The 25479-nt window shown below is 39.3% G+C and overlaps 1 protein-coding gene across 1 annotated transcript in view; it reads left to right on the forward strand.

Annotated features, from left to right (window-relative positions):
- Positions 1 to 19487, forward strand: part of RBM7 (RNA binding motif protein 7) — a 30302-nt gene extending 10815 nt beyond the window's left edge. Inside the window, exons 2-5 of the mRNA XM_053691575.1 lie at positions 6079 to 6241; positions 17011 to 17113; positions 17502 to 17607; positions 17780 to 19487. Of these exons, the coding sequence (XP_053547550.1) occupies positions 6079 to 6241; positions 17011 to 17113; positions 17502 to 17607; positions 17780 to 18121 (714 nt within the window). The 3' untranslated portion in view covers positions 18122 to 19487. The remainder of the gene's footprint in view (positions 1 to 6078; positions 6242 to 17010; positions 17114 to 17501; positions 17608 to 17779) is intronic.
- Positions 19488 to 25479: the final 5992 nt, after the last annotated feature.

Here is a 25479-nt window from a genome sequence, read left to right on the forward strand (position 1 = left end):
GCTCATTTTGGTATATTTAATGCCACCATATCACCACCAAATGCGATCAAATAAAATAAAAAACGTTCACTTTTTTCACAATTTTTTTTCACAAACTTTAGGTTTCTCACTGAAATTAATTACAAACAGCTTGTGCAATTATGGCATAAATGGTTGTAAATGCTTCTCTGGGAACCCCTTTGTTCAGAAAAAGCAGACCTATATGGCTTAATTAGGGAGCATGTAGGGAGCTTTTTGGAGTAATTTTAGCTGTAGTGTAGTAGACAACCCAAAGTATTGATCTAGGCCCATTTTGGTTTATTTAATACCACCATTTCACCGCCAAAAAAGTTAAATTTCTCTTGTAAGGTGTATCCAGTCCACGGATCATCCATTACTTGTGTGATATTCTCCTTCCCAACAGGAAGCTGCAAGAGGATCACCCACAGCAGAGCTGTCTATATAGCTCCTCCCCTAACTGCCACCTCCAGTCATTCTCTTGCAGCTCTCGACAAGCATGGAAGCAGTTAGAGAGATGTGATGTAATTTAGTTGTTTTTCTTCAATTTAAGAGTTTATTTTCAAATGGTACCGGAGTTGTACTATTTTGGTCTCAGGCAGAAAATAGAAGAATCTGCCTGTGGTCTCTAATGATCTCCATTGCTGTTCTCACACTTAACTGAAGAGAGAGGTAACTTCAGCTTGGGGAATGGCGTGCAGGGTATCCTGCTATGAGGTATGTGCAGTCAAAAAATGCCAGAAAATGCTGTTGATACCGGATTTATTTAAGGTAAGCCTGATTACAGTGATTTAATAAGGACTAGTATCATGCTTACTATTCATACAAACGATCTCTAGGCAAATTTAAGCCAGCCATGTGGAAAAACTGGGCCCCAATAAAGTTTATCACCAAAAGGCATATTAAAAACGTTTAAGCACTCCCAGCAAACGTTTTATTATTTTTTTCAAATTGCTGAAATATTAGAGGTAACACTCTAATATTTCAGCAATTTGAAAAAAATAATAAAACGTTTGCTGGGAGTGCTTAAACGTTTTTAATATGCCTTTTGGTGATAAACTTTATTGGGGCCCAGTTTTTCCACATGGCTGGCTTAAATTTGCCTAGAGATAGTTTGTTAGGCCTCTCACTGTGTAGACAGGAAGTGGGAGGGGCCTAATTTCACGCCTAATTGCGCATTAGCTTTTGCCGACTGAGACATCCAGTTTTCTTGAAGGAGTTTCCTGAATGCTATAGGACCTCTCTGAAGGGTTTTTGGTGCGTCTAAAGTCGTTTGTATAGCAAGGTAGGGCCACAGCAGAGCTATAGCAGTTTGTTGTGACTGTTAAAAAACGTCTATTTTGTGTTTTTTGATCAGTTTTTTAAACTAAGGGGTTAATCATCCATTTGCAAGTGGGTGCAATACTCTGTTAGCCTATTATACACACTGTAAAAATTTGTTTGTTTTACTGCTTTTTTTCCCCACTGTTTTTCAAATTCTGACCTTTTTTTATTTTTCTTAAAGGCACAGTACCGTTTTTATTTTTTGCTTGTTAACTTTCTGTAAAGTGTTTTCCAAGCTGCTGGTCTCATTGCTAGTATGTTTAAACATGACTGACATAGAGGAAACTCCTTGTTCATTATGTTTAGAAGCCATGGTGGAACCCCCTCTTAGAATGTGTACCAAATGTACTGATTTCACTTTAAGCAATAAAGATCATATTCTGTCTTTAAAAAATGTATCACCAGAGGAATCTGACGAGGGGGAAGTTATGCCGACTATCTCGCCCCACGTGTCAGAGCCTTTGACTCCCACTCAAGGGACTCACTCAAGAGGCGCCAGGTACATCTAGCGTGCCCATGGCGTTTACTTTACAAGACATGGCGGCAGTCATGGATAATACACTGTCAGCGGTATTATCCAGACTACCTGGATTATGAGGAAAGCGAGACAGCTCTGGGGTTAGAAGAAATACAGAGCACTCTGACGTTTTAGTAGCTATGTCTGATGCCCCCTCACAATATGCAGAAGCTGAGGAAGGAGAGCTTCTTTCTGTGGGTGATGTTTCTGACTCAGGGAAGATGATTCAAACTGTTTCTGATATGGCAACATTTAAATTTAAGCTTGAACACCTCCGCGTGTTGCTCAGGGAGGTTTTAGCTACTCTGAATGACTGACACCATTGCAGTGACAGAGAAATTCTGCAGATTGGATAAATACTATGCAGTGCCTGTTTACACTGATGTTTTTCCAATAACTAAAAGGTTTTCAGAAATTATTGCTAAGGAATGGGATAGACCAGGTGTACCGTTCTCTCCCCCTCCTTTTTAAAAAAAATTGTTTCCAATAGATGCCGCCACACGGGATTTATGGCAAACGGTGTGAATCCAAAGGTTACTCATGGAGTAAAGTCAGGATTCCCAGGATATTATCTTTTCTCCAAGAAGGATTGGAAAAGGGATTGTCGGCTAGTTCCTTAAAGGGACAGATTTCTGCTCTGTCTATTCTTTTACACAAGCGTCTGGCGGATGTTCCAGACGTTCAGGCGTTTTGTCAGGCTTTAGTTAGAATCAAGCCTGTGTTTAAACCAGTTGCTCCGCTATGGAGTTTAAATTTGGTTCTTAAACGATTACTTTCTGTTATAATTTTTAAGCTAAACAACTAACATATTAAAGTTAATAAGCATTAATTAAAACCTACTGACCTATATTTTCTCAAACGAAGTTTCATAACGTTCTAAAAGTTATATCTTTTATTCGCCGATGTCACGTTATCCTGCCCACTATTTTCAGCACTGCATGTTCTAAATACGTAAACCAATAACTTTGTGTTTAAAGCGCCATTTTGAAACCTAGGTATTGTAAACGGATTGGTACAGAGCAAAGGATACCCACGGAGTGGGTTTGGAAAACAATTAAATTTGCAGACAAGATTTCTGATATACGGTAGAGAGATGTTAATGAAATGCTATTGATAAAAAGCGTATTTGGGGTAGTTAGTAACAGGCATAGAAAATATTTACTTACAGTGGCCCTTTAAAGTTCTCCAAGGGGTTCTGTTTTGAACCTCTTCATTCCATAGATATCAAGCTTTTATCTTGGAAAGTTCTGTTTTTGGTAGCTATTTCCTCGGCTCGTAGAGTTTCCGAGTTATCTTCCTTACAGTGTGATTTCCCCTTATCTGATCTTCCATGCAGATAAGGTAGTTTTACGTACCAAACCTGGGTTTTTACCTAAAGTGGTATCTAATAAGATTATCAATCAGGAGATTGTTGTTCTGTCATTGTGTCCTAATCCTTCAAAGAAGGAACGTCTATTACACAATCTTGACGTGGTTCGTGCTTTAAAGTTTTATTTACAAGCTACTAAAGATTTTCGTCAAACATCTGCTTTGTTTGTTGTCTACTCTGGACAGAGGAGAGGCCAAAAGGCTTCGGCAACTTCTTTCGTTTTGGCTAAGAAGTATAATACGCTTAGCTTATGAGACTGCTGGCCCGCAGCCTCCTGAAAGGATTACAGCTCATTCTACTAGAGCTGTGGCTTCCACATGGGCTTTTAAAATTGAAGCTTCTGTTGAACAGATTTGCAAGGTGGCGACTTGGTCTTCGCTTCATACTTTTTCAAAGTTTTATAAATTTGATACTTTTGCTTCTTCAGAGGCTATTTTTGGGAGAGAGGTTTTACAGGCAGTAGTACCTTCCGTTTTAAGTTCCTGCCTTGTCCCTCACTTCATCCGTGTACTTTAGCTTTGGTATTGGTATCCCACAAGTAATGGATGATCCGTGGACTGGATACACCATACAAGAGAGAACCTCATTTATGCTTACCTGATAAATTTATTTCTCTTGTGGTGTATCCAGTCCACGGCCCGCCCTGTCATTTTAGGCAGGTATATTTTATTTTTAAACTATAGTCAACACTGCACCCTATGGTTTCTCCTTTCTCTTGCTTGTCTTCGGTCGAATGACTGGTAGGTGGCAGTTAGGGGAGGAGCTATATAGACAGCTCTGATGTGGGTGATCCTCTTGCAGCTTCCTGTTGGGAAGGAGAATATCCCACAAGTAATGGATGATCCGTGGACTGGATACACCACAAGAGAAATAATTTTATCAGGTAAGCATAAATTATGTTTTTTCAAAATGTTAGGTTTCTCACTGAAATCATTTATATATAGCTTGTGCAATTATGGCACAGATGGTTGTAAATGTTTCTCTGGGATCCCCTTTGTTCAGAAATAGCAGACATATATAGACATATAGCAGACATATATGGCTTTGGTGTTGCTTTTTGGTATTTAGAAGGCTGCTAAATTCTGCTGTGCATCACACGTGTATTATGGCTAGCAGTGAAGGGGTTAATTAGGTAGTTTGTAGGGAGCTTGCAGGGTTAATTTTAGCTTTAGTGTAGAGATCAGCCTCCCACCTGACACATCACACCCCCTGATCCCTCCCAAACAGCTCTTACATTCCTCATCCCACAATTGTCCCTGCCATCTTAAAGGGCCATAATACCCAAATGTTTAAACACTTGAAAGTGATGCAGTATAGCTGTAAAAAGCTGAATAGAAAATATCACCTGAACGTCTCTATGTAAAAAGAAGATATTTTACCTCAAAAGTTCCTTAGTAACCACATCCCATTGTAAAGGATTTCTAAGCTTTCCCGGGACAGCTGAAAGGATGAGCCTCGTGCACTCATGTTTCCCTATTCAGTGTAACAATGAAATCTCATTTCTTTTTTTTTTTTTCTTTTTTTTTTTTTTTTTTTTTAACCTGCAGCTGGGAGCAGCCGAGTATAACTTTATACTATATACGTTTACAATATAATTGATTTTTTTTTTTTCTGTAGTGTAGCTCCCCCCTCCCTCCCAGATCCCTTAGATTTTTTGGGGGGGGGCATTCCCTCTCCCCTTTTCTCCCACTTATACTTTTTTTTTTTCTGTAGTGTAGTGGTTCCCACCCGCTCCCGCCCCTCTCTCAGGCTCAGAACACATCGATGGCCACCCACCCGCCTCCCACTTCAGCACCCACCAACGAATGCGGCCATTGATGTCCGGTGCAGAGAGGGCCACAGAGTGTCTCTCTGCACCGGAGGGGTAAAAATTGTTATTGCAGGATGCCTCAATATCGAGGCATCACTGCAGTAACCGAAAAGGGGCTGGAAGCAATCAGGATCGCTTCCAGCTGCTTTCCAGACGATGTATGACTATGTATGCCATATGTCCTCGGGCATTAACTGTATTTTTTCTGAGGACGTATGGCCTACATAGTTAGTCATTAAGGGGTTAAAGAATAACTGCAATTCATGACTTGTGACTTGATGGACCCTTGTGTTTAACAAGGTGATTTTCCCAGAGTGCGGTAGCGTAAAAGCTCCATAATACAATGACATTGTGAAAAAAAAAACATTTTATTGACCCAATCTTGTTTTACACACACCTACTTTTTTTTTTTTTTTTTTTTTTTTTTTTTTTTTTTTTTTTTTTAAATTTAGGCAGAGCATGTCATTTTTTTCAATAAACTTTCTTCATTCTCTTGTTATCCCTTGTTGAAAAGCATACCTAGATAAACTCTGGAGCAGCCATGCACTACTGGAAACTCAGACTGTGTGTGTATATATGCCACTTGTCATTAATTCACTTGATGTGTTCAGCTAACTGCCAGTAGTATATTGCTGCTCCTTCAACAAAGGATACTAAAAGCATCAAGCACATTTATTAAGTAAATTGGAAAGTCAAGTAGTTTTTAAATGTTATGCTGTATCTGAATCAAAGAAAATGGTGGCGTTTCATATCCCTTTAACTTATAGTTTGTGGGTGACACTGTGTTCATCTTTGCCTCATATCTTTGTATGAGATATTATGCAAAAGGTAGTTGGATTTTTTGCAGTTTACATTTGAAGTACCAAATTGTATAGTTGTGACTTTATATAAAAAGTGTTTGCTTATCAGTGATTTCCCCCTTAAAGTGGGTCATAATATTGGTTTTGTTCAAGACTGTCAGTAGCCGCATTGAACACGCATTTAGTTTTCTCCCTTCATTGTTTTTTTTTTTTTTTTTTTATTTCTTTTTGCTAACTGCTTGCTTTATCTCTTAATTTACAGGCAGGCCCAGCAATTAGTGTTAAAATTCCAAAGGATAAAGATGGTAAACCAAAGCAATTTGCTTTTGTGAATTTCAAACATGAAGAATCTGCCCCTTATGGAATGAGTCTACTAAATGGGATCAAACTCTTTGGAAGGCCTCTCAAAATACAATACAGATCAGGTACACGAGATTTAGAGGAATTTCCCCCAAACACAAGAGAGTGCAGCAATCACAACTAAGTCACTGTTTTATAGGATTATTAACTTGTATAACGAATCACTGGAAAAGTTACAGGATAGTTATCTGCAAGTGAGGGTGTGACAGATACTAAATTATTCATTGTCATATCGGTCATAGTAGACACATTAAAAGTGAAGGTCCATTTTGATGACTTAGTGCCCGGTTTTTAATAAACCTATTAAAAACAAGGGCACTTTAATTCATCAAAATTGACATTTTACTGTTTTCTTCAAAAATTTACCTTTTTAATCCTGGCAGCGCTCCAGCACTTCCTCCGTCTGACGCAAGTCGTCTTCTCGGGTCCAAAATGACGAATCCAGCTTCCTCCAATTACAGCGTTGCATCAGGCCAAGATTCCCCCGGGGGGGATGTTGATTGGAGGAAGCCTGATTTGTCATTTCTGACGTCTGCAGAGGCTTCCGACAGCCGGGGGAATCGCTGGAGTGGCATTCAGCATTGAAAGTTAAGTTTTTGAAAAAAACATTGAAATGTCAATTTTGTTGAATTAAAGTGCCCTTGTTTTTACTAGGGTTATTAAAAACCGGGCATCAATTCATCAAAATTGACCTTCACTTTAAAGGGACATGAAACCTTTTTTTTTGTTTTTTTTTTCCCAGAATTCAGATAGAACCCACAACAAATGTACTTGTATGATCAGATCTGCTTTATTCCCTTGATATTCTTTGCTGAAAGAGCAGCAAATCACTGAGCTAGCTGTGCACATTGTCAGCCAATCACAAATGTGTGCAGGCATCAATCACCAGATAGTTCTCACTAGTGTAGAATATGTACATAATTGTTTAACAAGGGACATCAAGAGAACACAGTACATTTGAAAATAAAGCATGTCATTTTAAGACTCTTAAATTTATTTCTATCTGAATCATGCAAGTTTAATTTGAACTTTCCTATCTCTTTAAGGTGAAAGCAATTGGAGTACACCGTCCCTTTTTTTTTAAATGTAGATTTTATAATCATCCCTTGACATGCATCACACTTATGTATTTTCAGGCTGACGTGGTGCATCATTTATAAGCAAAGCTATGTTTTTTAGGTACTTTGTATTTTATCTACAAAATATATATTAGGGCATCCACTTGGGTTTAAAGGGACAGTCGAGATTAAATTTTCCTTTATCAGGTTCGCAAATACCATATATATGACGCCTCTTTCACTACGATAATCACTTTAACCTGATAAAGAGCCAGTGTGGAATGTGTGTTTTTATTGCAGTTACCCAGCAGGAGGTTTAGTCTGATAGAAGACAAGTGCCTGTCCCATTGATAGCTCCTGTCGTTCTGTTGTGGGAATGTCTGACAGTAGTTGCCACACATGCACGTCAGGTGCGAGAGTTCACTAGCTAAAATCTGATAGGCTCAATCAGTTGCGTTGGCTGGACTAATCACTGCTCCTTTTAAATAAAATAAACATACAGCAGTTTAATTAACAGACGGACATTAATTTACTAAGTCTACACTGCTCTTTGGACTGTGTAAACCCAACATACTTAGTATTGAGAGCTCTCACCAACAGTAATGATCTATCAGAAATAACCAATTTCGACGAGGATTGTGCATTAATCTAAGACTTGACCACTTGAAAACCTCTCATACATAATTTGTCTAAATTTTGTTTTTCCTTAAACTGATTTTGATACATACACTAATCTATTAACAATATATATACAACTAAATGCATAACCTGAATGTTAATCACTGCAGTTACATGTGTGTGTTAAACAAAATAATGTTATATATAAAATTATTTGTTGCACACTATGTATGAAGTTTACAGAAAATAATGGCTTGCACATATTAGGCAGTTTATTTTGCTTTGGCTGCACATAATCCCACGTAAGTCTGCAAGCAGGATGTTCAGTATGTGGTCTGTTTACCCAGTCTGTATTACATATGCAACATACTTAGTTTTGTATTTCTTGCATTCAATCGGTTTAATTCACATGTCCCAAATAGACTGAAAAATCACCTAAAGGGAAAAATACACCTTTTACACAGGATTATTGTAATCTGTAGGGATTTCCTTTTCTTAAACAGAGCCCTGTGTCATTGTCCACCCATAAATATGTATCCAATGCTTTCTTTCAATTATTTTACTTCAATTTCATTTGGTTTCCTGCACTGGTTATTTGCTTTTGTAACATTTGCTTAATTTGCAATCCATAAATTGTAAATACAGCCACTGTTAAAATCTTTTGTTTCAGCAGATTGAAAAGGCTACGGTTATTGCAGTTCTGTTACTTTATTATTTGTGACTTTAAATAGGGAGTCTTAATGGTGCTGTATGAAAATGACATGTCCTTAGTCTTTTTCCATATCTTTCACATTAGCCGTTTTTATTTCTCATTATCCAGCTGCTGATCTGAGTATTACAGCTAAATACGTCCTTTCAGCATAGTAAGTTTGCAGCAATTGCCCCAAATGCGGCAGTGCATTTCAGAATTGATTAGATAATTATTTTTTTATTTTATTTTTTTTTTAACTTTTTTTTAGTTTTTTGTATGGTGTAGTCTTTTCTGTTAAAGGACCAGTCAACACAGCACAAAACCAAAATATACAGCCACATATATGATTAAGTTTATATAATGTATATGAGCATTCAAAATAAAAACTTGTATAGTAAAATTATTATGAAACTTACTTTTCTCCTATCTGTTTTACCAATTGGCTTGTCCACCTCCCACGCCTAGAGGAGGCTGGGCTCACTGAGTGACAAGTTTTGTCTTCCAATCCAAGATTAGCCTATTTGCATTTTTTTTCCCCATTGTGTGTATGTGAGCGTGCATGTGACCCCCTGCATGTGCACGTCACCCCCCCCCCCATCCTCGGGTGTGCACTATTATCTTTATAATTTATAAGCAGGCACAGCATGAAAGGGAGCAGCTCTGCTGAAGAGCTTTTAGAATAGGAGTGTCCTTTGTTGAAGAGCAGTAAAACCCTACTACTAAAATCCAATCTATCAGCCACCAAGCAGCAGTTCTCTCCCAGTAGTGCCTTACTGCTCTTCAACAAAGGATGCTTACAAGTTTGTCACCACTTCCGGTTTTGCATGCATATACGTGTATGCATTTTCCATTTGTGAACCACATCCATGGAGGACAGGGAAAGCAGCAAAAAGTTTAAAACAATGGTTTATGGAGCCTGCTTGCAGTTAATTAAAAAGGTACAGCTCAACATAATTCTTTTTCTCTTGTAAGGTGTATCCAGTCCACGGATCATCAATTACTTGTGGGATATTCTCATTCCCAACAGGAAGTTGCAAGAGGACACCCACAGCAGAGCTGTAATATAGCTCCTCCCCTAACTGTCATAGCCAGTCATTCTCTTGCAACTCTCAACAAGCATTGTAGGAGAGAGTGGTTAAATATAGCTAGTTTATTTTCTTCAATCAAGTTTGTTATTTTTAAATAGTACCGGAGTTGTGCTATTTTATCTCAGGCAGTAAATAGATGAAGAATCTGCCTGAGGCTTCTATGATCTTAGCAGGTTGTAACTAAGATCCATTGCTATTCTCACATATGTCTGAGGGGATTACACAGATGAGGTAACTTCAGCGAGAGAATGGCGTGCAGTTTATTCTGCTATCAGGTATATGCAGTTATAATTTTTTCTAGAGATGGAAAACACTAGAAAATGCTGCTGATACCGGATTAATGTAAGTTAAGCCTGAATACAGTGATTTAATAATGACTGGTATCATGCTTACTCCCAGGGGTAATACCCTTATGATATTGCAATATAAACGTTTGCTGGCATGTTTAATCGTTTTTATATATGCTTTGGTGATAAAACTTTATTGGGGCCTAGTTTTTTCCACATGGCTTGCTTAAATTTTGACTAGAAACAATTTCCACTGTTGTAGTATAAAAGTTACAGTTGGTGCAGTTAAAATTACAAACTGTGACATCCAGCTTCTCTCAAAGGCCCTCTGAATGCTATAGGACATCTCTAAAGGGCTCAAAGGCTTTCCAAAGTCGTTTATTGGGGAAGGTAGGGCCACAGCTTGCTGTGGCAGTTGGTTGTGACTGTTAAACGTCTATTTCGTTTTTTTGATCCGTTTTTTGAACTAAAGGGTTAATCATCCATTTGCAAGTGGGTGCAATGCTCTGTTAGCCTATTATACACACTGTAAAAATTTCGTTTGATTTACTGCATTTTTTCACTGTTTTTCAAATTCTGACAAAATTTGTTTCTCTTAAAGGCACAGTACCGTTTTTTATATTTGCTTGTTAACTTGATTTAAAGTGTTTTCCAAGCTTGCTAGTCTCATTGCTATTCTGTATAAACATGTCTGACATAGAAGAAACTCCTTGTTTATTATGTTTAAAAGCCATGGTGGAACCCCCTCTTAGAATGTGTACCAAATGTACTGATTTCATTTTATGCAATAAAGATCATTTTCTGTCTTTAAAAAATGTATCACCAGAGGAATCTGACTAGGGGGAAGTTCTTTCCCCACGTGTCAGACCCTTTGACTCCCGCTTAAGGGACTCACGCTCAAATGGCGCCAAGTACATCTAGGGCGCCCATAGCGTTTACTTTACAAGACATGGCGGCAGTCATGGATAATACACTGTCAGCGGTATTAGCCAGACTACCTGAACTTAGAGGTTAGCGAGATAGCTCTGGGGTGAGACAAAATGCAGAGCATACTGACGCTTTAAGAACCATGTCTGATACTGCCTCACAATATGCAGAAGCTGAGGAAAGAGAGCTTCAGTCAGTGGGTGATAATGACTCAGGAAAGATACCCGATTCTAATATTTCTACATTTAAATTTAAGCTTGAACACCTCCGCGTGTTGCTTAGGGAGGTTTTAGCTGCTCTGAATGACTGTGATACCATTGCAGTGCCAGAGAAATTGTGTAGACTGGATAAATACTTTGCAGTGCCGGTGTGTACTGATGTTTTTCCAATTACCTAAAAGGTTTACAGAAATTAAGGAATGGGATAGACCAGGTGTGCCGTTCTCTTCCCCTCCTATTTTTAGAAAAATGTTTCCAATAGACGCCACCACATGGGACTTATGGCAGACAGTCCCTAAGGTGGAGGGAGCAGTTTCTACTCTAGTAAAGCGTACTACTATCCCTGTCGAGGACAGTTGTGCTTTTTTTTTTAGATCCAATGGATAAAAAATTAGGTTACCTTAAGAAAATATCTATTCAACAAGGTTTTATCCTACAGCCCCTTGCATGCATTGCCCCTGTCACTGCTGCTGCGGTGTACTGGTTTGAGTCTTTGGAAGAGGCTTTACAGGTAGCGACTCCATTGGATGACATACTTGGCAAACTTAGAGCACTTAAAGGGACAGTCTACACCAAAAATGTTCTTATTTAAAGATAGATAATCCCTTTATTACCCATTCCCCGTTTTTGCATAACCAACACAGTTATATTAATATACTTTTTACCTCTGTGATTACCTTGTATCTAAGTCTTTGCAGACAGCCTCCTTATCTAAGTGCCTTTGACAGACATGCAGTGTAGTCAATCAGTGAAGACTCCTAAATAACTTCAGGGGAGTGAGCACAATGTTATCTATATGACACATGTGAACTAGCACAGTCTAACTGTGAAAAACTTTCAAAATGCTCTGAGCTAGGAGGCGGTTTTCAACTGTTTAGAAATCAGTTTGAGCCTAGCTAGGTTTTGCTTTTCAAAAATACCACCAAGGGAACAAAGCAAATTTGATGATAAAAGTAAATTGGAAAGTTGTTTAAAATTGCATGCCCTATCTGAATCATGAAAGTTTAGTTTTGACTTTACTGTCCCTTTAAGCTAGCCAATTCTTTTATTCTGATGCCATTGTTCATTTGACTAAACTAACGGCTAAGAATTCTGGTTTTGCTATACAGGCGCGCAGAGCGCTATGGCTTAGATCATGGTCAGCTGATGTGACTTCAAAATCTAAGCTACTTAACATTCCCTTCAAGGGGCAGACCCTATTCGGGCCTGGTTGAAGGAGATTATTGCTGATATCACTGGAGGAAAAGGTCTCTTCCTCAGGACAGGTCAAATCTAGTGCCAAACAGTCTAATTTTCGTGCCTTTCAAAACTTCAAGGCAGGTGCGGCATCAACTTCCTCTAATAATAAACAAGAGGGAACTTTTGCTCAATCCAAGACGGTCTGGAGACCAAACCTGACATGGAAAAAAGGTAAGCAGGTAAAAAAGCCTGCTGCTGCCTCTAAGACAGCATGAAGGAACGGCCCCCTATCCGGGAACGGATCTAGTAGGGGGCAGACTTTCACTCTTTGCCCAGGCATGGGCAAGAGATGTTCAGGATCACTGGGCGTTGGAAATTATATCCCAGGGATATCTTCTGGACTTCAAAGCTTCCCCCCCAAAAAGGGAGATTTCACCTTTCACAATTATCTGCACACCAGATAAAGAGAGAGGCATTCTTACACTGTGTACGAGTCCTCCTAGTTATGGGAGTGATCCATCCAGTTCCAAAGGAGGAACAGGGACAGGGTTTTTACTCAAATCTGTTTGTGGTTCCCAAAAAAGAGGGAACCTTCAGACCAATTTTGGATCTAAAGATCTTAAACAAGTTCCTCAAAGTTCCGTCCAAGATGGAAACTATTCGTACCATCCTACCACTGATCCAGGAGGGTCAATATATGACTACAGTGGATCTAAAGGATGCTTATCTTCACATTCCGATACACAAAGATCATCATCGGTTTCTCAGGTTTGCCTTTTAAGACAGGCATTACCAGTTGTAGCTCTTCCCTTGGGATTAGCTACAGCCCCAAGAATCTTTACAAAGGTTCTAGGGTCACTTATGGCGGTCCTACGGCCGCGGGGCATAGCAGTAGCCCCTTATTTAGACTACATGCCGATACAGGCGTCAAACTTCCAAATTGCCAAGTCTCATACGGACGTAGTACTGGCATTTCTGTGGTCGCATGGGTGGAAAGTGAACGAGAAAAAGTGTTCTCTATCCCCACTCACAAGAGTTTCCTTTCTAGGGACTCTGATAGATTCTGTAGAAATGAAAATTCACCTGACTGAGTCCAGGTTATCAAAGCTTCTAAATTCCTGCCGGGTTCTTCATTCCATTCTGCGCCCTTCGGTGGTTCAGTGTATGGAAGTAATCGGCTTAATGGTAGCGGCAATGAACATAGTGCCGTTTGCACGCTTACATCTCAGACCGCTGCAACTATGCATGCTCAGTCAGTGGAGCGGGGATTACACAGATTTGTCCCCTCAACTGAATCTGGACCAAGAGACCAGGGATTCTCTTCTCTGGTGGCTATCTCGGGTCCATCTGTCCAAAGGTATGACCTTTCGCAGGCCAGATTGGACAATTGTTACGACAGATGCCAGCCTTCTAGGTTGGGGTGCAGTCTGGAACTCCCTGAAGGCTCAGGGATAGTGGACTCGGGAGGAGTCTCTCCTTCCATTAAATATTCTGGAACTAAGAGCGATATTCAAGGCTCTTCAGGCTTGGCCTCAGTTAGCAACTCTGAGGTACATCAGATTTCAGTCGGACAAAATCACGACTGTAGCTTACATCAACCATCAAGGGGGAACGAGAAGTTCCCTAGAGATGTTAGAAGTTTAAAAAATAATTCGCTGGGCAGAGATTCACTCTTGCCACCTATCAGCTATCCATATCCCAGGTATTGAGCACTGGGAGGCGGATTTTCTAAGTCGTCAGACTTTTCATCCGGGAGAGTGGGAACTCCATCCGGAGGTATTTGCACAACTGATTCATCGTTGGGGCAAACCAGAACTGGATCTCATGGCGTCTCGCCAGAACGCCAAGCTTCCGTGTTACGGATCCAGGTCCAGGGATCCCAAGGCGACACTGATAGATGCTCAAGCAGCGCCCTGGTCTTTCAACCTGGCTTATGTGTTTCCACCGTTTCCTCTGCTCCCTCGACTGATTGCCAAGATCAAGCAGGAGAGAGCATCGGTGATTCTGATAGCACCTGCGTGGCCGCGCGGGACCTGGTATGCAGATCTAGTGGACATGTCATCCTTTCCACCATGGTCTCTGCCTCTGAAACAGGACCTTCTACTTCAGGGTCATTTCCACCATCCAAATCTAATTTCTCTGAGGCTGACTGCCTGGAGATTGAATGCTTGATTTTATCAAAGCGTGGCTTCTCAGAGTCAGTTATTGATATCTTAAGACAGGCACGAAAGCCTGTGACCAGGAAAATTTACCATAAGGTATGGCGTAGATATCTTTATTGGTGTGAATCCAAGGGTTACTCATGGAGTAAGGTCAGGATTGCTAGGATATTATCTTTTCTCCAAGAAGGTTTGGAAAAAGGATTGTCAGCTAGTTAAGCGTCTGGCAGATGTTCCAGACGTTCAGGCATTTTGTCAGGCTTTAGTTAGAATCAAGCCTGTGTTTAAACCTGTTGCTCCACCATGGAGCTTAAACTTGGTTCTTAAGGTTCTTCAAGGAGTTCCGTTTGAACCTCTTCATTCCATAGATATCAAGCTTTTATCTTGGAAAGTTCTTTTTTTGGTAGCTATTTCCTCGGCTTGTAGAGTCTCTGAGCTATCTACCTTACAATGTGATTCTCCTTATCTGATTTTTCATACGGATAAGGTAGTCCTGCGTACCAAACCTGGGTTCTTACCTAAGGTGGTATCTAACAAGAATATCAATCAAGAGATTGTTGTTCCATCCTTGTGTTACACAATTTGGACGTGGTCCGTGCTTTAAAGTTTTACTTACAAGCTACTAAAGATTTTCGTCAAACATCTGCTTTGTTTGTTGTCTACTCTGGACAGAGGAGAGGTCAAAAGGCTTCGGCAACCTCCTTTTTTCTTTTTGACTAAGAAGCTTAATCCGCTTAGCCTATGAGACTGCTGGACAGCAACCTCCTGAAAGGATTACAGCTCATTCCACTAGAGCTGTGGCTTCCACTTGGGCCTTTAAAAATGAGGCTTCTTTTGATCAGATTTGCAAGGCGACGACTTGGTCTTCGCTTCATATTTTTTCAAAATTTTACAAATTTTATACTTTTGCTTCTTCGGAGGCTATATTTGGGAGAAAGTTTTTACGGGCAGTGGTTCCTTCCATTTAAGTTCCTGCCTTGTCCCTCCCTTCATCCGTGTACTTTAGCTTTGGTATTGGTATCCCACAAGTAATGGATGATCCGTGGACTGGATACACCTTACAAGAGAAAACACAATTTATGCTTACCTGATAAATTTATTTCTCTTGTGGTGTATCCAGTCCACGGCCCGCCCTGTCATTTTACGGCAGGTAATTTTTAAATTTAAACTACAGTAACCACTACACCCTATGGTTCCTCCTTTCTCGGCTTGTTTTCGGTCGAATGACTGGATATGACAGCTGGGGGAGGAGCTATATTACAGCTCTGCTGTGGGTGTCCTCTTGCAACTTCCTGTTGGGAATGAGAATATCCCACAAGTAATGGATGATCCGTGGACTGGATACACCACAAGAGAAAAAATTTTTATCAGGTAAGCATAAATTGTGTTTTTTAGGCAGAATTGCTTTTTTAACGGTGCCCTGTATTGTTAACTGGTCCTTTAAAGGGACGTTCTAGCCACCATTGGAATCGGCATAGATGCTTTTCAGTTTTTGAATAGAAGCATTTCTGTAATTATGTATTCACAAAAATGTTTCGAGTAAAAGCTATAGCTATTTATTTAAGCACACACTGTGCACCAGCACTTGCTCAGTCCGTACTTGTACCTTCTGGTAATTAGTCTTTAATTGCTGACATGGTACAAGCCCCACTGGTGCTCTGAGCAGCCGCTGTATTTAAAATGCTGGTGCACTGAGAATATCTAGCTATGCTTCACGTGCAGAGAAAAATGTTAACACTAAAACAGTGACAGCTTTTACTAGAAGCATTTTCGCTAATACATCTATATTGCAAATATGTTTCTATCCATAGATGTACTACAGCTTATGTGTATTTCAATTTTGACTGTAATGTCCCTTTAAGGGGTTGATCATAATCCTTTAGAATAACGGATCTGTTTTTCCACAGAAAATTACCATTAATGTCCTTGGGGATTTTTGTAGATAAATTACATAAGATTTATTTTATTTTTTAGGTTTGTGATCAGCCTTTACGTTTTTAAAACTATGTACTTTTTAGTTACTAAAAATATATAATCTTTTAAAGGGCCATTAAGCACTTTTTGCTTTTGTGTAAAAATTGTGCTCTTTCCCATATTACCTAGAGGCCAAAAAGCAAAATCTGTATCCTTTTTCAAGATGCTGCCAACTGCCAAAACAAACTGTTTGCAGGATTTGCTTTTTGGCCTTTCCTAAGGAGTGTGGCACAAGTACAACTGTCACACAAAGCAGCAAGAGTTGTTTAATGTCCTTTTAAGTTGATAGTTCCTTAGTTTAGGAACGTCCTGCATTTATTTGTCTCATTAGTAAGTGCACTTTTGTACAGAGGGCACCACAGGAAGAGACCCCCGGCTTATACTGTAACAGAGGGCTAAGAAGGGGGGGGGGGGTATGAGGAATGCAGATAAGTCAGAGGTACGCAAGAATAATAAATGTTTCTGTAAGGAAGGGTATATGGGAATCCCTCTTCATTCTCTGGTAAAGGTGGTTTACCCTGAGAGGAACTGTCCCCCGTGTTACTGTAAGTAAATTCTTTAGACAACTTTGTATAGGACTAAACGCTTAACCTTCATGCTTTTGTTCACTTCTTCTCACGCTTGTGTCTACTTAGGAAGTAAGCATATCTCACAGGATAATGCGACGCACCTATCACCGCAAGGAAATGGCAATGGTTGGTCTGCAAACTCCAGTCCATCCTCGACAAATGGCAGCAGGTGGGAAGTTAAAATGTTTGTGACATCAGATTAGGACTTTATTGTGCACGTTTAATATTCAGAATGTGCCAGAAAACTAGTTTAAAAAAGCTTCCCATGGTTTTCTTTGGAGATACCCGAGTAGGAGTCTAGAGCACTACATGGCAGAAAATAGTGCTCCAGACACATGCAAGCTCCTGAGCTTGCATCCCTGCTTAAAAGAAAATAAAAAGTTTAGAATTGCACGCGCTACCTGAATCATGTAAGGAAGGTGTGGGGTATAGTGTAAGAGTTACATTAAATGATGCAGCATTTGACTAATATTATTCTTGTGTTTGTTTTGCATCCGGTTGAGTTAGGTTAATGTGGTGACTACAGTACTTATAGACGCTGTATGTTCTATCTCCAGATATGAAGATAATGGAGACCTGAAATCTCCTGGGTACTCCCCTACCCAGAGCTTGCAGCGGTCCTTTTCCTCACCTGATAATCCTAATCTTCAGAGACAAGCAGTGGTAAGTGTTTCATACATAGCTATGAAATGGCAGCAAATACCCCCCCCCCCCCCCCATATACTGCCCTGCAAGTCTTCTGTGGTGGGATTTGCTTAGCATTTGCTGAATTTGGGTTATTCTGTAAAGTGGAGTTTTTTTTTAATATTTAGTCCTGTTATTTATTCTCCTCTAGATGAACAGCTTCTGGCAGCAGTCTCAGTACAGCACTCCCAACCAAATGTCGGCACAGCTCAGTTACACTGCCTCCTCTCAGCAATACTATGAGTACAACCAAAGCTCCAGCCACTCTACACCACGACGATATGATGCTGCTGCTGCTGCCCCTGTCCCTGCCCCGCGAAATAGCAGGTCACTCAGTTCTCACCCTTATAGAAGTGAGAGCCATCATTATAGCAGAGAGTCGCGGTATCAGGGGAGCCCAGAGGAGCGTTCTTATGATGACCGCTCACATCTTAATCGCAGTTATGATTATGACCCCAGGAGAGAAGGCCGATATCGTTCCTCCAGACATTGAACTTGTGTTTTAGCTGGTTTTAAGGTGGAGGCGCAGACATGAAGAATCTTGGTACTGTTGTAACAGTAAATATTTCATATTAAAAGAGAAAATGTATATGGGTTAAATATAAATGCCAGGTATATTCTCAAATTTTGTTTCATGAAACATGGGAGTGCTGTGTGCAATGGGCAAATGTTAGCAGCACAATTAGAGCTCCAAAAATATAAAGTGGAAGATTATTACTTAAAAAAAAAAGAAACGTATTGAACTTGTTATGGAAAACAAAGTGTTAAAAAAAAAAAAATTACAAAAAAATATATAGGAGCCTAATCTTTCCAAATTATCAGTCCATAAATACTGAATTGTATTAGTGTCATGTTTCAACAGTATTTTTGTCTGCCTTTTTTTTTTTTTTTTTTTTTGTAAGTTATATTGTGGTGGTTTTTTTGGTTTTTTTAAATCGGTATGAGGAAACCTTCTCGCACCTGTCGGCACCATATTCATGTGATTATGAACAGGAAAGTGTTTCAGATCTTTGACTTTGTTTTAAAAAAAAAAAAAAAAAACTGCTGGCATCTACTTGTTGAAGAATGAATCTTTCACTTTTTACAATTTTTATCTCATTTTAATCCTATTTTTATTTTTTTATTAAGACCAGCATGGCAAAATTTATTGTGGGGAAAAAATGTCAGAGTATCCCCAATACTAGTTTATTTACAGTAGATTGGTCAGATGTAATGGATGGAAATATTCTTTTTTCTGTAAGATAAAAAACAAATGCCTAATGTGAAACAATGTGTTACATTGTTTACCTTTTTTTAAATGCAACAACCTAAGTGTTTAAGTATTCAGTGTTGAATCAGTGGGTCTAAAAGAATCTAGAAGAAAACAGTAAAGTATAAAAAGTTGACAAGTGTTCCAAATTCTTGTTTTTGTATTCCGAGAAAATCCCAACTGTATGTGTTAAGTAAGAACTGTATAAAAAAAATGTGCAACTTGGGGAAAATGTTATGGCCGTTATTTACAAATCACTCAGGAAATTGTACTCCGTATGTAAGAAGTTTTTTTTATCTTATTTTAATGGGGGAAATGCATGGGTTTTATTTACTAGTCATTTGTAAATTACACTAACTGAAATCTACATTGATAGCGGTTCATATTGTTGAACCTGTTGGGTGGTATTTTTTAAATCCCTTTGAGTGCTATGGAATGTCGTAGGGCATTCCTATCCAATTCGTTGCTTTCCTGGTTGCATCCAAGGAATTAAACAGTTTAAAAAGATGTATCCTTTAAAATAATTGAATTTACTTATATATTTTTTCTGTTCTAACAACAATTTGTGTAACATCTATAGATATTAAGAGAATAAATTATTTTCCATCCAGTATTGCTTAAGCGTCATTGTATTCACTACTTTATTTCTTTTAATAGGAAATGCTCTTGTACAATCATTCATGTTATAGCTATATGGATTGGTGACCATGCTTAGTGATGGTAAATTTATGTGTTTAAACTAAAGTCTTTATGTACATTTTATGTAACGGCAAATTTTTAAAACCTTTTTTTTTTTCTTTTCTTACTGAAACAGTCTTCCCTCTTCTATCCTTTTTTGGTTGTGTACCGACGTAGAGAAGATAGACCGCAATGCAACGCTTATTTATTTATTTTTAAAAAAAGCAAAGCTCTATAGTGGCTATAGGTTCAGAGGTGCAAATGTCACCAAAGGGGGTGGGGGGGGGGTGATGGGCAATCGGTATAATTATAAACCGTACTAAAATTGGTTTTGCAAAACCAATAGAATGATTGATCAGTGAAACCCACATTTATAATCAACATTTAATATCACTTTTGACAGTTTTAAAGGGACAGTCTATAATAACCTTTTTGTTTTAAAAGGGACAGCCCCATTATTACCCTTTCCCCAGTTTTGCATATCGGTTATATTTAATATACTTTTTTTACCTCTGATCACCTTGTATCTTCTCACAGCCTTCTGATCACATGACTATTATCTGACTCTTAAATAACTCCATGGGCGTGAGCACAATGTTATCTATATGGCCCACATGAACTAGCAGTCTACTGTTGTGAAAAGCTAATAACAAAAAACATATAAGTCTATAGTGGCTTAGAAACAGGCAGATATGTAGAGGTTTAAATGCTATAAAGTATATTAATATAACAATGTTGGTTGTGCAAAGCAGGGGAAATGGCTAGTAAAGGCATTATCCATCTAATTAAACAAAGCTACAGTCTAAACTAAAATTGTTAAATGGCCTTCAGAGTGCAGTATGGACAGTCTCAATGCGCCTTCTGCGTCTTATGTGGTCTGTTTTGTATTTTTTGCCACTTTTCTTCACCTGTGAGTTAAAATCATCACTTGTAAAGAGGACCTTAAACTCCTTGTGACTTTAAATGTTTTATGTGTAGTAAAACAACGTTACAATAAACCATCATTATTCTGATCTGTTTCCATGTAATTTAGCTCTGAAATTTTGTTTTCCAATGCTGAGAACTGAAATGCAAACCACTTATCAAGGCTAAAACTACTACATATATATAACAGATACAAAATGGTACGACTGTGGCTAGTTGCAGACTCCAGCCCAGATTGGCTCCTCCAAATAAAGTAATGGGTGGTGTTTGGCTTATGAAACCCCTTCACACCGTTGGGATGTTCCATGCTGTCCTTAAAGTGCTGGGCTTTCACGCAGCATGGAACGTCCTGCAGCTTCATCCTTTGACAAAGGCAAGTATTGGCCTGGGGGGTGGGACTAGCAGCATAGGCAGTCCCCCATGATCCTATCTTAGCCTTGCGATCGCATCAACAATCTCGTGATTTTCATTTTTACTAAGTGTTTTCACGTGAACGCTATTGCACCATCACAAAGGAGTTCTGTTAGCAAATGTGCTTCATTCTCTTGGTATCCTTTGAAGGAGCAGCAATGCAATACTGGGAGCTAGCTTTAGATTTGTGCTTAACACTGAATGCTTTCTTGGATGATGGCATGAGTTTAATCCCTTAATTTTTTTCTTCGAACTAGCAAAGAGGGTTCAATTATTGTGCAACGACTCAGCCTTTGCTTGGTATTAAAGGGATAGTCAACATAAAAATTATTGTTTAAAAAGATAGATAATGCCTTTACTACCCATTCCCCTGCTTTGCACAAAAAAATATGGTTATATAAATATACTTTATAACCATTAACCTGTAAATTTCTTTCTGTTTCTAAGTCCCTAAAGACAGCCCCATGGTCACATGCTTTTTTTTATTAGCTTTTCACTTCAGGGGAAGCTAGTTAATGTGAGCCATATAGATAACATTGTGCTAGCGCCTGTTGATTCTAACACGGCAATTGGCTTAAATGCAAGACAATAGTCATGTGATCAGGGGGCAGTCAGAAGATGCCTATTAGATACAAGGTAATTGCAGAGGTAAAAAGTGCATTAATATAACTGTTGGTTATGTAAAACTGGGGAATGGGTAAGGGATTAGCTATCTTAACTCTATTATAAAAATTGAGTTTACTGTCCCTTTAAAGTGATAGTAAAATTTCCACTTTTTATAATCACAAAAAAGTTTGAACTGTTCTCCAATCAGCATTCTAGCTTTAATAAAACTGCTATAGGGATAGAGCGCTGATTGGCTCATAAAACAAATATTACTTTTAAAATGGGCGACTAGAGCAGTGCTGTATTAGAATGGCATGGCTAGATTAAAAACGAGTTACAGTGCATTTTCATTAGAAACGATCAATTAAAGTCCATATAAAATATCACTAACATTCCGGATCTGATTATAAAAGTGGAACGTTTACTATCACTTTAAGCAAAAAAGATCAAAGGAAAAATTACAACACTAAATTTGTGAAATCAAAAGGTCAACATGTCATTTTTTTTTTGAGCTGGCCATTTTTATGGAGGCTTTACAATTCAGATGAAATTTAAGCTGCTGCATATGAGTGTAGCTTTTAAAGTTTGCTTTCTCCAACATTGGTGTGTCCGGTCCACGGCGTCATCCTTGTGGGATATTCTCTTCCCCAACAGGAAATGGCAAAGAGTCCCAGCAAAGCTGGTCACATGATCCCTCCTAGGCTCCGCCCACCCCAGTCATTCTCTTTGCCGTTGCACAGGCAACATCTCCACGGAGATGGTTAAGAGTGTTTTGGTGTTTAAATGTAGTTTTTATTCTTCTATCAAGTGTTTGTTATTTTAAAATAGTGCTGGTATGTACTATTTACTCTGAAACAGAAAAGGATGAAGATTTCTGTTTGTAAGAGGAAGATGATTTTAGCAGACAGTAACTAAAATCGATTGCTGTTTCCACACAGGACTGTTGAGATGAAGTAACTTCAGTTGGGGGAAACAGTTAGCAGACTTTTCTGCTTAAGGTATGACTAGCCATATTTCTAACAAGACCATGTAATGCTGGAAGGCTGTCATTTCCCCTCATGGGGACCAGTAAGCCATTTTCTTAGTCAAACATAAAAGAATAAAGGGCTTAACCCCTTAATGACCACAATGTACCCTGTATGTCACTGGTCGTTATGGGTTTTTTCTGGACATAATAGCACAAGTCTAGCAAGAACACACTATTAATGCACTCCCTCCAGCAGGCTTTGTGGAATAAAGCAGTCTCAACGCTGGTGGCAAGACCGCGCTGTAAAACAAGTCCCAAAAAAAGGCCAGCGACATACAGGGTACGTCGCTGGTCCTTAAGGGGTTAAAAAAGGGCTTAAAAACTGGTAGACATTTTTATGGGCTAAAACGATTGCTTTATTGGGGCATATTATACAGATTCTAGCTAATAATTGGCATTATAATCTTGGGGAACGTTTAAAAAAAACGGCAGGCACTGTGTTGGACACCTTTTTTAGTCTGGGGGCCTTTCTAGTTATAGACTGAGCCTCATTTTCGCGCCATTACTGCGCAGTTGTTTTTGGAGAGCAAGGCATGCAGATGCATGTGTGAGGATCTAAGAATCACTAAAAAAGCTTCTAGAAGGCGTCATTTGGTATCGTATTCCCCTCTGGGCTTGGTTGGGTCTCAGCAAAGCATATAGCTGGGACTGTATAGGGGTTAAATTTGAAAACGGCTCCGGTTCCGTTAATTTAAGGGTTAAAGCTCTGAAATTTGGTGTGCAATACTTTTAATGCTTTAAGACACTGTGGTGAAATTTTGGTAATTTTTGAACAATTCCTTCATACTTTTTCACATATTCAGTAATAGTGTTTTCAGTTTGAAATTTAAAGTGACAGTAACGGTTTTATTTTAAAACGTTTTTTGTGCTTTGTTGACAAGTTTAAGCCTGTTTAACATGTCTGTACCATCAGATAAGCTATGTTCTATATGTATGAAAGCCAATGTGTCTCCCCATTTAAATTTGTGATACTTTGTTTGGACACTATGGCACAATTAAGGACAGTAATGCCACAGATAATGATATTGCCCAAGATGATTCCTCAAATGAGGGGAGTAAACATGATACTACATCATCCCCTACTGTGTCTACACCAGTTTTGCCCACACAGGAGGCCCCTAGTACATCTAGTGCGCCAATACTTATTACCATGCAACAATTAACGGCTGTAATGGATAACTCCATAGCAAATCTTTTATCCAAAATGCCTACTTATCAGAGAAAGCGCGATTGCTCTGTTTTAAACACTGAAGAACAAGAGGACGCTGATAACTGTTCTGACATACCCTCACACCAATCTCAAGGGGCCATGAGGGAGGTTTTGTCTGATGGAGAAATCTCAGATTCAGGAAAAATTTCTCATCAAGCTGAACCTGATGTTGTGACATTTAAATTTAAATTAGAACATCTCCGCGCACTGCTTAAGGAGGTGTTATCTACTCTGGATGATTGTGACAATTTGGTCATTCCAGAGAAATTATGTAAGATGGACAAGTTCCTAGAGGTTCCGGTGCCCCCGACGCTTTTCCTATACCCAAGCGGGTGGCGGACATAGTAAATAAGGAGTGGGAAAGGCCCGGCATACCTTTTGTTCCCCCCCCTATATTTAAGAAATTATTTCCTATAGTCGACCCCAGAAAGGACTTATGGCAGACAGTCCCCAAGGTAGAGGGGGCGGTTTCTACTCTAAACAAATGCACTACTATTCCTATCGAGGATAGTTGTGCTTTCAAAGATCCTATGGATAAAAAATTAGAGGGTTTGCTTAAAAAGATTTTTGTACAGCAAGGTTACCTTCTACAACCAATTTCATGCATTGTTCCTGTCACTACGGCAGCGTGTTTCTGGTTCGAGGAACTAGAAAAGTCGCTCAGTAAAGAATCTTCGTATGAGGAGGTTATGGACAGAGTTCAAGCACTTAAATTGGCTAACTCTTTTGTTTTTGATGCCGCTTTGCAATTAGCTAGATTAGCGGCGAAAAATTCAGGGTTTGCTATCGTGGCGCGCAGAGCGCTTTGGCTAAAGTCTTGGTCAGCGGATGTGTCTTCCAAGACAAAATTGCTTAACATTCCTTTCAAAGGTAAAACATTATTTGGACCTGATTTGAAAGAGATTATTTCAGACATCACTGGGGGAAAGGGCCACGCCCTCCCACAGGATAGGTCTTTTAAGGCTAAAAATAAGCCTAATTTTCGTCCCTTTCGCAGAAACGGACCAGCCTCTAATTCTGCATCCTCTAAGCAAGAGGGTAATACTTCACAACCCAATCCAGCCTGGAAACCAATGCAAGGCTGGAACAAGGGTAAGCAGGCCAAGAAGCCTGCCACTGCTACCAAAACAGCATGAAGGGATAGCCCCCGATCCGGGACCGGATCTAGTGGGGGGCAGACTTTCTCTCTTTGCTCAGGCTTGGGCAAGAGATGTTCAGGATCCTTGGGCGCTAGAAATAGTTTCTCAAGGTTATCTCCTGGAATTCAAGGAACTACCCCCAAGGGGAAGGTTCCACAGGTCTCAATTATCTTCAAACCAAATAAAGAGACAGGCATTCTTACATTGTGTAGAAGACCTGTTAAAGATGGGAGTGATACATCCAGTTCCAATAAGAGAACAAGGAATGGGATTTTATTCCAATCTGTTCATAGTTCCCAAAAAAGAGGGAACATTCGGACCAATTTTGGATCTGAAGATCCTAAACAAATTTCTCAGGGTACCATCGTTCAAAATGGAAACTATTCGAACGATCCTACCTACTATCCAGGAAAATCAATTTATGACTACCGTGGATTTAAAGGATGCGTACCTACATATTCCTATCCACAAGGAACATCATCAGTTCCTAAGGTTCGCTTTTCTGGACAAGCATTACCAGTTTGTGGCACTTCCATTCGGATTAGCCACTGCTCCAAGGATTTTCACAAAGGTACTAGGGTCCCTTCTAGCGGTTCTAAGACCAAGG

This window comes from Bombina bombina, chromosome 8, assembly GCF_027579735.1.
Source record: "Bombina bombina isolate aBomBom1 chromosome 8, aBomBom1.pri, whole genome shotgun sequence".
NCBI classification, from domain to species: Eukaryota; Metazoa; Chordata; class Amphibia; order Anura; family Bombinatoridae; genus Bombina; species Bombina bombina.